This window comes from Carya illinoinensis, chromosome 9 (assembly GCF_018687715.1).
Source record: "Carya illinoinensis cultivar Pawnee chromosome 9, C.illinoinensisPawnee_v1, whole genome shotgun sequence".
NCBI lineage: Eukaryota > Viridiplantae > Streptophyta > Magnoliopsida > Fagales > Juglandaceae > Carya > Carya illinoinensis.
In genome coordinates, this window is record NC_056760.1 from 29643631 (window position 1) to 29657186 (window position 13556).

Consider the following 13556-nt stretch of genomic DNA (forward strand, 5'->3'; position numbering starts at 1 on the left):
TGGCTGCTATTCGGTGCTTCTCTGAGTTCCATGATGGTGGAAGATGCCGTTGTGGACCGAGGGGAGAGACATCGAGTGATTGTGGAGCTGCTGTGTGAAGATATTTAAATATATAATATTAATTAATCTATAGTTTACATTATTTAATATATTTATTAATGTTCCTAAATTGTGTATAAAATATTTCTATTATTTTCTCTATAGAAGATATTTTATGCCATTATATACAAATATGTAAGTGTACGTGTATATATATAGTTGCGTACTTATTACTATAGCTTATTGAGATAATTATATAAATGACGTGGTGAATGCACATTTGCTTGTAATAGTTAGTAAATTGCTGAGAGAAAAAAGAAGAAATAGTTAGTAAATTAACCTAAACTAATTAACTATAATTTGTATATATGATACATGTCACAAAGATAACACAATGTAATTTATAAATAATAACTTATAGTTGCGTATTATTATATTTTTATATTATAAAATATGTATAATAACTTAAAACACTACAATATACTTATATCACATGCTTTTATAATACAATTGAAAATACAATATCCAGTAATATATATTCATAATTTGTCTTTAATAACAATATATTATGGAACTATAACTTTTGACTTACTATATTATCTATTGATCTATTGTTGAAACAGGGCTCACGATCCAATTTGCACTCCTGATTTGTGAAACTATGATACATAGATTCAAGCAATGTTGAGGTAGAGAGGTGCATACAAGGAAATGATGCTAGAATTTTTCAATTGTGGAAGCCGCTCAAAATTCTACTAGTTGACTGTTGAGGAAACAGAAATTGTCGCAAGGAGCAAATAATGGCTGGCTAGGTAATATGTATAAGCCGTACATAAATCTAAACCCACACATCTAAAGGCAACGATCAGCCTTTCGATCGGAAGAGGATATATTGCTTGTATGTACAACTTCCCCAGATATACAACTGTTTTCTTCCCAGGGTAAAAAATTTCCATCATTCCTTAAACCAGGCTCACGCTGATACTGAGATACTCAAATTGATCTCTTCCCAACCTCCTCCAAATATTAGAGCATAGTGGATGCAAAAATTAAACAAATGGCAAAAAAGATAGAAATTGAATTACAACGTCAAAATTTGGTTCCATATTTGGTCTATGATACACGTTATTCGTATTCACTCGGAGCAATGCTAGTTTTAGCCGTTGAGCTTTGTCAAGAACTGGTTTAGATTGTATTCTTCAGTATACTGCGATTGGTCCCAGAGCTCCTCCAGTCCTCCAAGGATGGCTTTTAACCCTTTCCCGCTGCCCGCCAATTTTGGGTCTCCAACATTTTGATCCAAATGCTTTGGTAGAGAAGCTCCCTAAAAATCATATAAATGTGGAAAAATGTGACTACCCGAAATGGAAAAGGAGTGAAAAAGCAGCCAGGATTTGATGTACACATGCGTAATATACATGCAAATACAAATCATATACTCATGACAAAAAAATTGGACCAGAAAAAAATCTACACCCACTGCTAAACTTGAATTTCCGTGGAAAATGGCGTTCATTAATAGATCAACTTAGTCATCCATTAAACTCCAATTACGGAAATTGATTATGACATGAATTTGCATAACAAGGTCAAGTTAGAAACTTAGAAATACCTTTTTAGATGTTTCCGCTGATGCAAATAAATCAAGCAATTGGTCCGTATTCATAGTTTTCAAACTGGCATTCTCCGCATTAATGACAGCATTAGCAACTGAAACTTTGAACTTTTGGAGGCTCATAACTTTCTCTTCCAAGGTGCCACGCATTATAAGACGATGGACATTCACAACTCTCCGCTGACCTAACCTGTGTGCTCTGTCCATTGCCTTCAAGAGATATTGCACGAGCAAATTTGTCATGATCAAACAAACAATAGATCTGTCTTTCCCTTTCTCCCCATAACACGTCAAAACAAATGAAGATAGAGATTGGGGGGGGGGGGGGGGGTTTCGGGCGGGGTGATCTGATCTCCTGCTAATTCGTCTCGTAGCCAGGCATAAAAGCAACAGACAGGCAAAGTATTATTACCTGATGATCTCGCATTGGATTCCAGTCATGCTCCACAAAAACCAGTGTGTCTGCAGATGTTAGGTTCAAACCAAGACCACCAACTGCAAAAAGTGATCAGATTCAAATAACTTCCATGGGGAATTCATCAGTAAACAGAGAAACAATAAAGTACCATGGGTTGTAAGTAGGAGGGCATCAATAGTGGGGTCCGAATTAAAAGCTTTGACAATTTCAAAACGTCTTTCGGGTTCGACTGATCCATCTAGCCGTAGGTATGTGACGCTGCTAAAGGGAAAGGAGGGTGAAGCCATTAGTGCAACCAATCTATTAGAAGGCATTGCAAAACACATGCTGATTTATCACAGATATTGCAACACCCGTGTTCATGCAGCTGTTGCAAGATTAATTTGGGAAAGGGAAAACAGAAATCAGACAATGCAACTCAAAACAATCTTTTCAAAATCGAGCCTCTAGAGCAAGAGGCAGTCAGGTAAAACCTGGGCATTTTTTCTGGAGAGGCCAAATTAAAATGAAAAGTAGGGTGGCACAAGTCATAAGGCACAAAGGGATGAAAATCTGTAAATGGAAATGCACACTAACCGTTATTAATGTTATTTTTAAAAATTTGTTCGAAATCTAATAATGTATTTTTCATACAATTTAGCTCAACAAGACATGGGTATAATTCCATGGAACACAATAATTTGCAGCATACTCTCCTCAACTTGTGTATTGGAATTGGTCAAATAACCAACAGATTAGTCAAGGATTAAGGCCATGCTTGGGAATAGAGATTATATCATCTAATCTCATCTCATCTCAAAATTTCTCATAATTTACTTCTCAAACACCAATCAAACATAAATACTTTTCAATTTTAAATTTTTAACTTTTTTATCTAATCATTACAACTTTCCCAAACTTCCAAACAAAACACAGCGAATGATACAACTTTTTCAAATTTCAAAACAAAAATAATATTCAAACAATATTTCAACTTTATAATATTTTTATTCAACCCTTTCTATCTCATTTCCCAAAATCCAATAAAACATCTTAGATTATTAACTCAAACTATTTCACTACTATTCACAAATTATTTTACTACCATTCACAAAATTCTCATCTCATCTCATTACCCAAACATGCCCCAATTCATCATGACAAAATAATAAAGTAGCACTATACTATATTAAGGAGTGCACGATTTTTTTTCTCTTTCATTCGCTGGAACAAATTTACTTGCAGCTATAGATATGCAAGTTGCAACTTGACAATCAAGTTGCGTGAATCCTGGATACTCTAGGTAAGTGTACGAGTTTGTGAACATGACCAAAAGTAATAAACAAGAAAAGTCTTTAAAATTGGAAAATTATGGAGAACCAGGAGACTCACTTCTTCATATGCGTGTGAAACAAGTCTCTTTCAATTATGTCCAGAAAGGCCTGCGTGAGATCCAAAAATGAAACATCAGAAGAAACAAACATGTATAACGTCATTTTTGTCAATCACTGGATCATACATACTTTATGCTGGGCAAATATCAGAACTCTGTGCTGGCCAACACCAATGGCACCTTCAGAACTTGAACCATCAACACCTATGCCACACTCTTCAAGAATCTCCTGAAGAGCAACTAATTTGGGAGAATGGTGCAGTTTATGAAGTTCTGAAATAATATCAGAAGTTGCAGGTAATAGTTCTGACAAAAGGAGTGTCAATGATTCTGGAACTATTTCGCCAATGACAAGCAATGGATGACTACAAAGTTTTAGCAAGTACTGAAGTGCCTGAAACATGGTCAATAATACAAACTTTAGGTCATGGAAAACTGATTAAAACATAATAGACGGGGGGAATTATAAATTATAAGGAATTAAATAAACCAGAGAATTAACTGCCAATAAATTCATTATTTTATGTAAGCTTTTTATTTCATTCGCCAAATAAAGTAAATTAGATATAATTCCCATTAACCCGCTAGCCCCCAATAAAAATACAACAAAAATTACTCTATCAAATGATCTAAATTGTGGCAAAATTCATCGTGATTCATTGGCACATCTTAGGTGGTTCTCACAGACAGCCCTACCACACAAAGCACATGCCAGTCACGCAATGAAATTCCATCAACCTCAGCTAGTAGGCTGTCAAGATATTCAGGATAGATAAAAACATTAAATGGGTGATTACCTCAAAATTTATTTATTTATTTATTTTATTGTAAAATGATCAACTTACAACAACTCTACATATAGTGGAGGGTAGTATTGTAAAACTGAAATTCATTTTTAATGAAGTGGTATGATTGCATTGGTTAACTGTAAAATGTGCTGTAAAAGAGTTGGAAGGTGAATCATTACCCTTTTCTTTTATGATATGGAACTTGTTATGACTTGAGGAAAAACCCAAGTCACATCTAGGCTCATAATCCTAAAGGATTAGTTAATGCTGTAAAAGAGTTGGAACGTGTATCATTACCTTTTTCTTTTATGATAAGGGAACTTGTTATGACTTGAGGAAAAACCAAAGCCACATCTAGGCTCCTAATCCTATAGGATTAGTTAATGTTACAATTGGAGCCCCTTGGAATCATTACAAAAGAGCAAGAGCTCCCTCCCAAACAATGTAGGAACCCATTCACAACCTTCCTATACTCGATCAGTATAGGAATATCACCATCTCTCTCCCTGAAATCCCTGACCATTCCACTATAGGTGGGCACAGCTCAAGTCTCACACTTTTGGTTGGAATTGCCTTTTGATACCAATAGTAATTGCCCAAGAAAAACCTGCGCTACATATGGGCTTATACTCCAAAAGGACTAGTCAATATTACAAATAGAGCCCCTCGAAATTATTATAAAGAGCAAAAACTTCTAACTTCTTAGGCAATATTAAATACCATTCATCATCTTCCTATACTCACTATACCCATTCAATATGGAATATCACAGAACTTCACCAACGCAGGGGACTCCGAATACATGATATTATGCACCAAGACCATGTCTCATATAATCCAAGAAAACTCTTATTTCAGTAACCCAGGATATCTGAGTTTACAGCTCATCCCAGGCCCAGCCTCTAACCACTAGGCTGCGCCCTGATGGGTCTCATAAATGAAGTGTTAAATAAATTAAAAACATATAATGTGGATTTTATTTCAATATGTCATATCACCTGGAAAATATGTGAAGATGCTTTTGGTGAACTACTTCCTTCTCCCTTTGACTCATCGGGTTTTACCATACTTGATATTTCTTGCCTCGCATGTGAACCAGAAAACTGTTCATATAGTTTTAATTGAACAGGGCTCAGATCACAGAATCTGTCCTGAATAATTTTCTCTGGCAGATCCGACAGGACTTCATCTTTTGTACGGCGGAGAAGGAAGGGCATGACCTATTGAGTTGGGAAATAATAATTAGAGGGTACAAATTATTGCACACTATAAACAAAAAATAAAAGGCCACCTGCTTGTGCAATGCCTCCATCGCAAGTGCCCCTGCTTCAGCATCCTTGGCAGAACATTTAGGATCTCTAGCCGCAAGAAGTGGCTTTCCATAAGTGGCTTGGAACTGCAAAAGTGACATAAACAAACAATTGTTCAGGTATTTGATAGTAACAGAAAGTAACTGGCGCCAAGTGCATAGTAACCAAATGGAAATGCTATTCAGCCAATAAAACATCATAGTACAGCATGTCGTGTGTACACTGCATGTTTTATAATTATGATCCTTGCTGTCAATTACTAGCTGATTCGAGTCCACAAAATCGTGCTTACATAGAAATCAAGACACCATATGCAGATCCTAGCGATTGATTAATAGTCAATGGTGAGAGAGAGAGAGAGAGGAAATAAATAAAAAGTGACAATTGATTTTCTTTATTGAAAGAAATCAAAATAGATTAGAGATGCAAGCTACACTATTCAATTCACAAAAAGGACAACATTTTAAGTTTCTAGTCTAAAATAGTAGAGGCTGTAGTAATATTGAATGCAGTACAAAAAATCAAGGTAGTCATAAAATGTGTAGGACAATTAGAAGTGCAGCTGAAATTTAAAGTTTTCTATGACATTCACAGAATGATTTCCAATCAAGCTAAAAGCATATATGTGCATCGTTTATTTATAATGCAAAGTTCTAGTTCATCATAATAGGCTTCATTTATGATGTAGGAACACAACCTCATTTTCATACATCTCTTTTCACGTCATAATGTTCACAATCTATGCATAGAGGCCATTGACTGAATCCAAGTGGCCAATAGCATTCAAACAACCAGGTAAAGAAGACATGGTGCATAGGAGATAGAAGTCAGGAGGCAGAACAAAATACCTGTCTCTCTGTCCCAAGAAAACCTGGCATTAGGAAATCAAAAAGGGACCACAAATCCATGACGTTGTTCTGCACAAAAAGATCAACCATTGTTCAGATGAACTGTATTAATTTTTAGAATCTTATACATCTGTAACAAACCTGGATCGGTGTTCCACTAAGTATGAGCCGGTGTTGGGCTTTCAACTGCTTTACTGCAATTGTAATTTTAGACTTCGCATTCTTGATGATGTGTCCTTCATCTAAAATACAGTAATTCCATAAAAGTTGTCCAAGATGATCAATATCTTTACGGACAACATCATATGATGTTATGACAACATTGTGCTTATTAAAATGTCCTCGAAGAGAAATGCGCTCCTGAACAGAACCAACATACTGGAGAGTAGAAACTACAGAAGCATCAATGTATTTCTCTATCTCAAAGGCCCAGTGTCCAACAAGGGTTGATGGGCAAACTATTAAAGATGATGGAAGATCTTCACCATTGTTCAAAGTGCGATGCTCAACAATGTCAGATGCTACAATTGCAGATGCTTGAAGTGTCTTACCAAGACCCATATCATCACATAAGATGCCATGAAGCTTGAAACGTTTCAGAAAAGCCAACCAATTTATACCTTCCTGTTGATACCTAGAAACAGCAAAAAACAAATGTACGTAACTCGCACATCAATGATTGGTCTTGAACCATACACCAAACACTTAAACCCAGATGAAATGCCATTCAACCAGAGCCAAATGAGGAATTTAGCTCGGATGAGAAAGGAGGTCAACATTTGATAGTACGATCAAACTACAAACAAACCAGTTACAAAACTAAGCAATTTAACAAAGCTAGATAGGAAAAAAAAAAAAAGGTCCAAACCTCGTTTGGTTACACAATTCAGATGAGATAAGATGAAATGAAATGTTTGTTGAAAGTTGAATAAAATATTATTATAATATAATTTTTTAATATTAGTTTTGTTTAAGGATTTAAAAAGGTTGAATTTTTTATTATATTTTGTGTGGGGATTTGAAAAAATTGTAATGATGAGATGAGATGAGATAGTTTAGGTTTCAGTAAACAAACGAGAGTTTACTTACCAAAGAGAGGATTTTAAATAAAAGAGATGGATGTAAAATCAGGAAAAAAAAGCCCCATTACTAACTACAGCAATTCACTAAAGCACGAAGATCGATGATAAGAGAACTTTCTACTGAAATTCTCTAAGTGAAAATTGATAACGAGAACTTTCACACTTGTACAGTATTGCTCATGCCAAGGATATTTTGGTTGCAGGCCATTTGGAGATATCCTGTGATTTGGCTCGATGATATGTAAGCTTTATCAGAGTGGTTGAAGACAGGGAGCTAGATGCCTTGTTTATTCCATTCGCTAGTTTGGAACGAGGAGACGAAGGCACACTTTTATGTACCCTTTTGAGAGAGGGATGTTCAATCTTCATCATTCCTATAATTTCCTCATCTCTCATAATAACAATACCAATCCTTGGAACGGTATTTGGCAGACTAAGGGATTGTTTGGAAGATGGGATGGTTTCATCTCATCCCATCTAATCTCATTTCTTTGCCAACCATCACTCAAACTCAATTTCAAATCTTCTACTTTTTCATCTAATCATTACATCTTTCACAAACTTCCAAACAAAACATAATTGTTCTAATTGTGGCGTGAATTTCAAGATCAACAGTCCCAGTTGGAAGTAACATCCTAATTGTTCTAACCACAAATAAAACCACCATCTTGGTTAAGGAAAGTGGAATAAATAAGGAAAGATTTCAGGATCTTGGTAGAGAACCATAGGGGCTATATCAAAACATAAGTTAAGTGACTCAGGTATGGTTCACACAAGAAACACTTTCAGGTTTAAGTGGGTTGTAACGACCCCATGAAAGCCCAAGCCATTTATGGGCTTATATTCCAAAAGGACCGTTCAACATGCTTCTTTTGAATGGAAGCTGTGGCGTGAATTTTCAGAAGATCACCAATCCCAGTTGGAAGTAACATCATAATTGTTCTAAACACAAATGAAAACACTATCTTGGTCATCGAAAGTGGAAAAACTCAAGCAAAGATTTTCAGGATCTTGGTAGAGAACTGTAGGGGTTCACACAAGAAACACTATTGGGTTTAAGCGGGTTGTAGTGACCCAATGAAAGCCCAAGCCAACAATGGGCTTATACTCCAAAAGAACTAGTCAATCATACAATTGGAATCATTATAGATCACAAGAACTCCCTCCCAAGCATTGTGTCACCACTCTTACACCACATATCAAGGGTGTCATCATCTCTCCTGCTTAAATCCATGAAGTCCTTGTCAAACCATTCCGTGTTAGGTGGCACAGCTCAAGTTCTAAGCTTTTGGTTGGGATTGACTTTGATACCATCTATAAGAACCCAAAGAATGCCCATGCCACGTTTGAGCTTATACTCCAAAGGGACTAATCAATGTTACAATAGGAGCTTCTTGAAATTATTATAAATAGTAAGAACTTCACCCTCCCAACTAACGTGGAATCCCATTCACCACACTCTTATACTATATATCCAGAGTATTATACAATTAAACATGGGTCCGAGGGTGTTACACAATTATATGTGGGTCTAGCTTCAAAGGCTCCAAAAATCTTGGTCAGAGACACCATTGTAACTATCACATAAAATACACACACGCACACACACATGCATATAAAAAATTCAGTAAACTCCAAATGAAGTTAGCTTCTCCAAAGCTGGCAGACTTTTGTGCTTAACAGGTTAATGACCTCTATCCCTTAAATTTTGTAGTTCACGGAATTCACTTTATACAATGGAGCTGTATGCATGCAACCTGAAATGTGTATAAGAAGCGCATATGAAATTTAAAGATTGTAGCTACGTTGTACATCAATGTGGACATTCCATCAACAAACAATTTGACTTTAGTTGTTGTACATCAATGTGGTCATACCATCAACAAACATTTTGACTTTAATTGGTAAAAATAACACGTCATGCGTACCTTCTCAATGTAACTGCCAGTTCAATACACAGCTGGTAATCATCAATATTGGAGTTATCGAGTAGTTGCTCCAGAAACCGTGCATCTTCTGCATTTCTAGATAAATCTTCACTCACTCCATCAGGAGGGGGAAAGCCACGTGCTAATGGAAGAAGAGGCACAAGGGCAGCAAAACTATGGGTCACACTCTGCCTGACACACTGATCACAATCACTCATACACTTCAGGAGAGGAACAACTAACAAAGGAGCATAAGGGACCAGCTCCACACCCAATCCCTGAACAAGCAAACTAATGAGCATGCCGGCTCCCTGTCTGGCATGCACCGAAGTCATGTCCTCTAACATAGGAATGGCTTCTTTAACTACAGCACCCATCACATCTTTAGTCATTGACTTGGCCATTGAAGTGATGCACCTAGAAGCAGCTAATCTAACAGCAATGTGAGAATGGCGAACACATTTAAAAATGCAAGGGAGAAGAGTGAGCAGTTTTGGTTTCAATGCCTCATTTAGCAAAGGAGCAACAGAACGTACTACCTGCAAATCAGAAATGATATAATTCAATAATTAAGACCAATACCATGAGCCATAACTAGTGCATTGCATGTGGACCAGCAGGGGGGGAGGGGGTCGACAAATGATTCACTTAGGCAATGGCAGGCATCAAGAATTAGTAAACATTACAACCCTCACTAAACCCGCACTGCTTATGATGACAACCATAGATAACATAAACAGCTACTGTTGAACGGAAAAAAAAAAAAAAAAAAAAAGCCACAGGCTTGCACATGATACTCTTTCATGATGGAAGTCTAAAGTAATAGTAGTCTATAATAGCTTGGTAAATACATAATTAGATAAAACAGATTGATCATCTCAGGGATTAGAGCCCTGCTAATGGCTGCCAGGATAAATGTGGAGCCTAGTCTGAGCAACTAGCAAAGGAACCCAACCTAGCAGAGGGAGGCCCAACTGGGCCCCACCTCTCTCTCTCTCTCCTCAATGTCACCATCCCGTTGCCCAAAGCAATGGCAGGGGACCCCGATCCTTAAGAGAGGACCATACATTTGAAGAAAAATTAAGGTCCACCGAACAAGCTGAAAGGGAAATATATGCAAGAATAGAATGAAACTAGGCAATGCTCAAGTACACAAGAAGTATACAAAGTGAGACACCAAATTACATTCTAGTAAACTAAAAAGAAGATAAAAACTCATGAACATTCCCACCCTTCAAAACAATAGCAGAAAACCATTGGAAAAAGAGAGAACACAAAAAAATTCCAACTTTTCCACCCTACACGCTCCTTGTTGTTAAAGCACCTATCATTCGTTTCCTACCATAGACACCACATTAAGCACGAAGGTATCATCTGCCACACTGCTGCCAGTTGAGCGCTATTGTGAGGCCTATTCCAGCATGCTAGTAGATCCACTACACTCTTAGGCATCACCAAACTCAGCCCAGCTCTACGAAGGATACCAGCCCATACCTCCCCAGCCACCTCACAATGTAAAAGCAAATGATCTATCGATTCCCCACTCCTTTTGCACATGTAGCACCACTCCATGAGAATCATGCCTTGCTTTCTTAGATGATCAACCGTTAGAATCTTCCCATGTGCAGCTGTCCAGGTAAAGAAAGCAACCTTAGATGGTACTAAAACCTTCCATATACTCTTTGACGGAAAGAACGTGGGCTGTTGGATTGTCAAAACCTTGTAAAAAGATTTAATAGTGAACTTTTTTCTCCGTGTGAGTCCACAACAAAAGGTCACCCCCATGCCTCCCAGCTTTGCTGAATACAAATAACCGAAAAAAACTGCAAGCTCTTAAAGTTCCCAGTCCTGAGCATTTCTTGTAAAAGTGACATTCCAAGTTACCGTCCCATTGGCACGACATAGTACTGAAATTGGGGCCTGCTTATTTCCAGCTGAGTTAAAAACCGCTGGAAAAATAGTGCAAAGAGGGCTCTCTCCACTCCATACATCAAACCAAAAGTGGGTTCGTGCTCCATCACGCAACCTCAAACTTGAGATATTTTTCAAAAGTGTTCCACCCCTTTCTTATGAATTTTCCTAGGCTTACTCTATAAGACCCCCCTACCCTCTTTAGAAAACCATCCCCCCATGCACAACCATACTTGTGATCAATAACCTCTCTCTACAATGAGTTCCTTTCCATTTGGTAACTCCATAGCCACTTCCCTAATAGTGCCTAGTTAAAAACACAGGAGGTAAATTTTAATAAGTAAGAGGTAAATTTCATTGATATGAATGAAAAAGGCAAAGCCCATGTACACAAGAAGTATACAAAAGAACGCCTAAATACATTCTAGAATTGCTAAATTAAGGATAAGAAGTCATGAACATTGTTTCCATTAAGCACAATGGCTGAAAACCAAAGCAATAATGTGTACAAAAAAAATCCTGAAACTCTGTCATTGTGCGCTCCCTATCTTCAAAGCACCGCGCCATTCCTTTCCGACCAAGTAAACCACATAATGCCTTGAATCTCCTTCCAACAAGCAAGTAAATCAACCACCCTCAATGGCATTACCCAAGCTACTCTTCTAAAGATCTCATCCTACAGCACTCTTGTCACCTCACAATGCAATAATAAGTGATCCACTGATTCTCCATGTTTTTTGCACAAATATCACCAATCCATCACAATGAGCCCCCTCTTCCTTAAGTTGTCCATGGTCAAAATATTCTCAAGAGCAGCAATCCATATGGAAAAAAACTACTTGGGAAGGCACACAAGACCAAAAAATACTTTTCCATGGACAGAGTACATTACCTTATAATGCCAATATTTTGTAATACGCCTTAACTGAAAACTTCTTGCTGCCATTGGACCTCCACTGTATCCTATCCCACCCCTGTGCCGTTATATTTCCTGTGGAGTATATCAATCTGAAAAATTCTGAAACGGTATGCAATTCCCAATCATGAATATCCCTATGAAATAGGCCATTCTACTGGTGAGAACCATGAGAAAATGAAAGCAAATCCACCATAAAAGCATCCGTGTTAACTGCAATACTATAGAGAGCTCGGAAGGCTCTATCAAGAGCGTGATCTCCACACCAAACATCATGAAAAAACCTGATTCTGGTAATACTCTCTCCAACCACAAAATGGATATGGTTTTCGAAACACTACCAACCCCTCCTAATAAATTTCCACAAGCCCACGCCATCTCCCCCCCCAACAAAAAAAAAAAGTAACACCAACCCCCCCAAGCACTTCCGTGTCTAAAGTACTTCCTTCCACAGCGAATCCCCCTCCAAGTGGTACCTCCATAACCATTTCCCCCGACAGAGCTTTATTGAAAGTCCTCCAAGTGGTACCTCCATAACTATATTTTTTTTTATAAGTTTTACAATGTATTAATTTCTTACATTTTAGGATTTTTTTTCCCACTTTGACATCAAAATTCAAATAGTTGATGAAGGATTCATGGGACTGAACCCCTTAATATTGAGGTTTAGTTTGGTTGAGCAAATAAAAAATCAAGGCTCCAGGTTCCACTTGTGCATTATGGTGCGTCCCGGACAGCCTTGAAAGTTTTCTAAGCGCAACAGAACAATACAGCAGTCATACGCTAGTGAGGCATCAAAAGCCACTTGTAAATCCCAAATCATGAGCGTGCAAATCTTCAACATGCTAAAAAAATAACTCTAGAAACAATCACTTGAGGTATGGAAATTTAAAAACACTAAAAATGCTGAAAAATATTGAAGACAAATGAACCTTTCACAGATTCTCTAAGAAGCTCATGTACACAGGAAGTATACAAAAGAAGCACCTAATTACATTCTAGAAAGCTGAAAAGAAAACAAAAACTCATGAGCATTCACTCCCTTAAGAACAATAGCCAAAAACCACTGCAACAAAGAAGACAAGCAATTTCCAGATACCCTCAACAGTTCGCTCCTTGTTGTTAAAGCACCTCTCGTTCCTTTCCATCCATAAACACCACATTATGCACAAAGGAATTATCCTCCACACCACTGCCAACTGAGAGCTACTATGCTGCCTATTCCAACATGCTAGTAGATCCGCCACTCTCATTGGCATAACCCAACTCAACCCAGCTCTACTAAGAACACCAACCCATAACTCCGTATCAACCTCACAATGTAAGAGT

The 13556-nt window shown here is 37.5% G+C and overlaps 1 protein-coding gene across 3 annotated transcripts in view; it reads right to left on the bottom strand.

Moving 5' to 3' along the window:
- Window positions 1–892: 892 nt before the first annotated feature.
- Window positions 893–13556, bottom strand: part of LOC122276435 (TATA-binding protein-associated factor BTAF1) — a 60419-nt gene continuing 47755 nt past the window's right edge. For 2 of the 3 annotated variants that reach the window (XM_043086144.1, XM_043086143.1), the window contains exons 19-29: window positions 9401–9939; window positions 6532–7024; window positions 6391–6459; window positions 5524–5628; window positions 5231–5452; window positions 3575–3838; window positions 3444–3493; window positions 2221–2333; window positions 2067–2149; window positions 1652–1864; window positions 893–1363 (exon numbers count right to left, since the gene is read on the bottom strand). In XM_043086144.1, the coding sequence (XP_042942078.1) occupies window positions 1196–1363; window positions 1652–1864; window positions 2067–2149; window positions 2221–2333; window positions 3444–3493; window positions 3575–3838; window positions 5231–5452; window positions 5524–5628; window positions 6391–6459; window positions 6532–7024; window positions 9401–9939 (2319 nt within the window). In that variant the 3' untranslated portion in view covers window positions 893–1195. The remainder of the gene's footprint in view (window positions 1364–1651; window positions 1865–2066; window positions 2150–2220; window positions 2334–3443; window positions 3494–3574; window positions 3839–5230; window positions 5453–5523; window positions 5629–6390; window positions 6460–6531; window positions 7025–9400; window positions 9940–13556) is intronic. The other variant, XM_043086146.1, reaches the window with a different exon arrangement.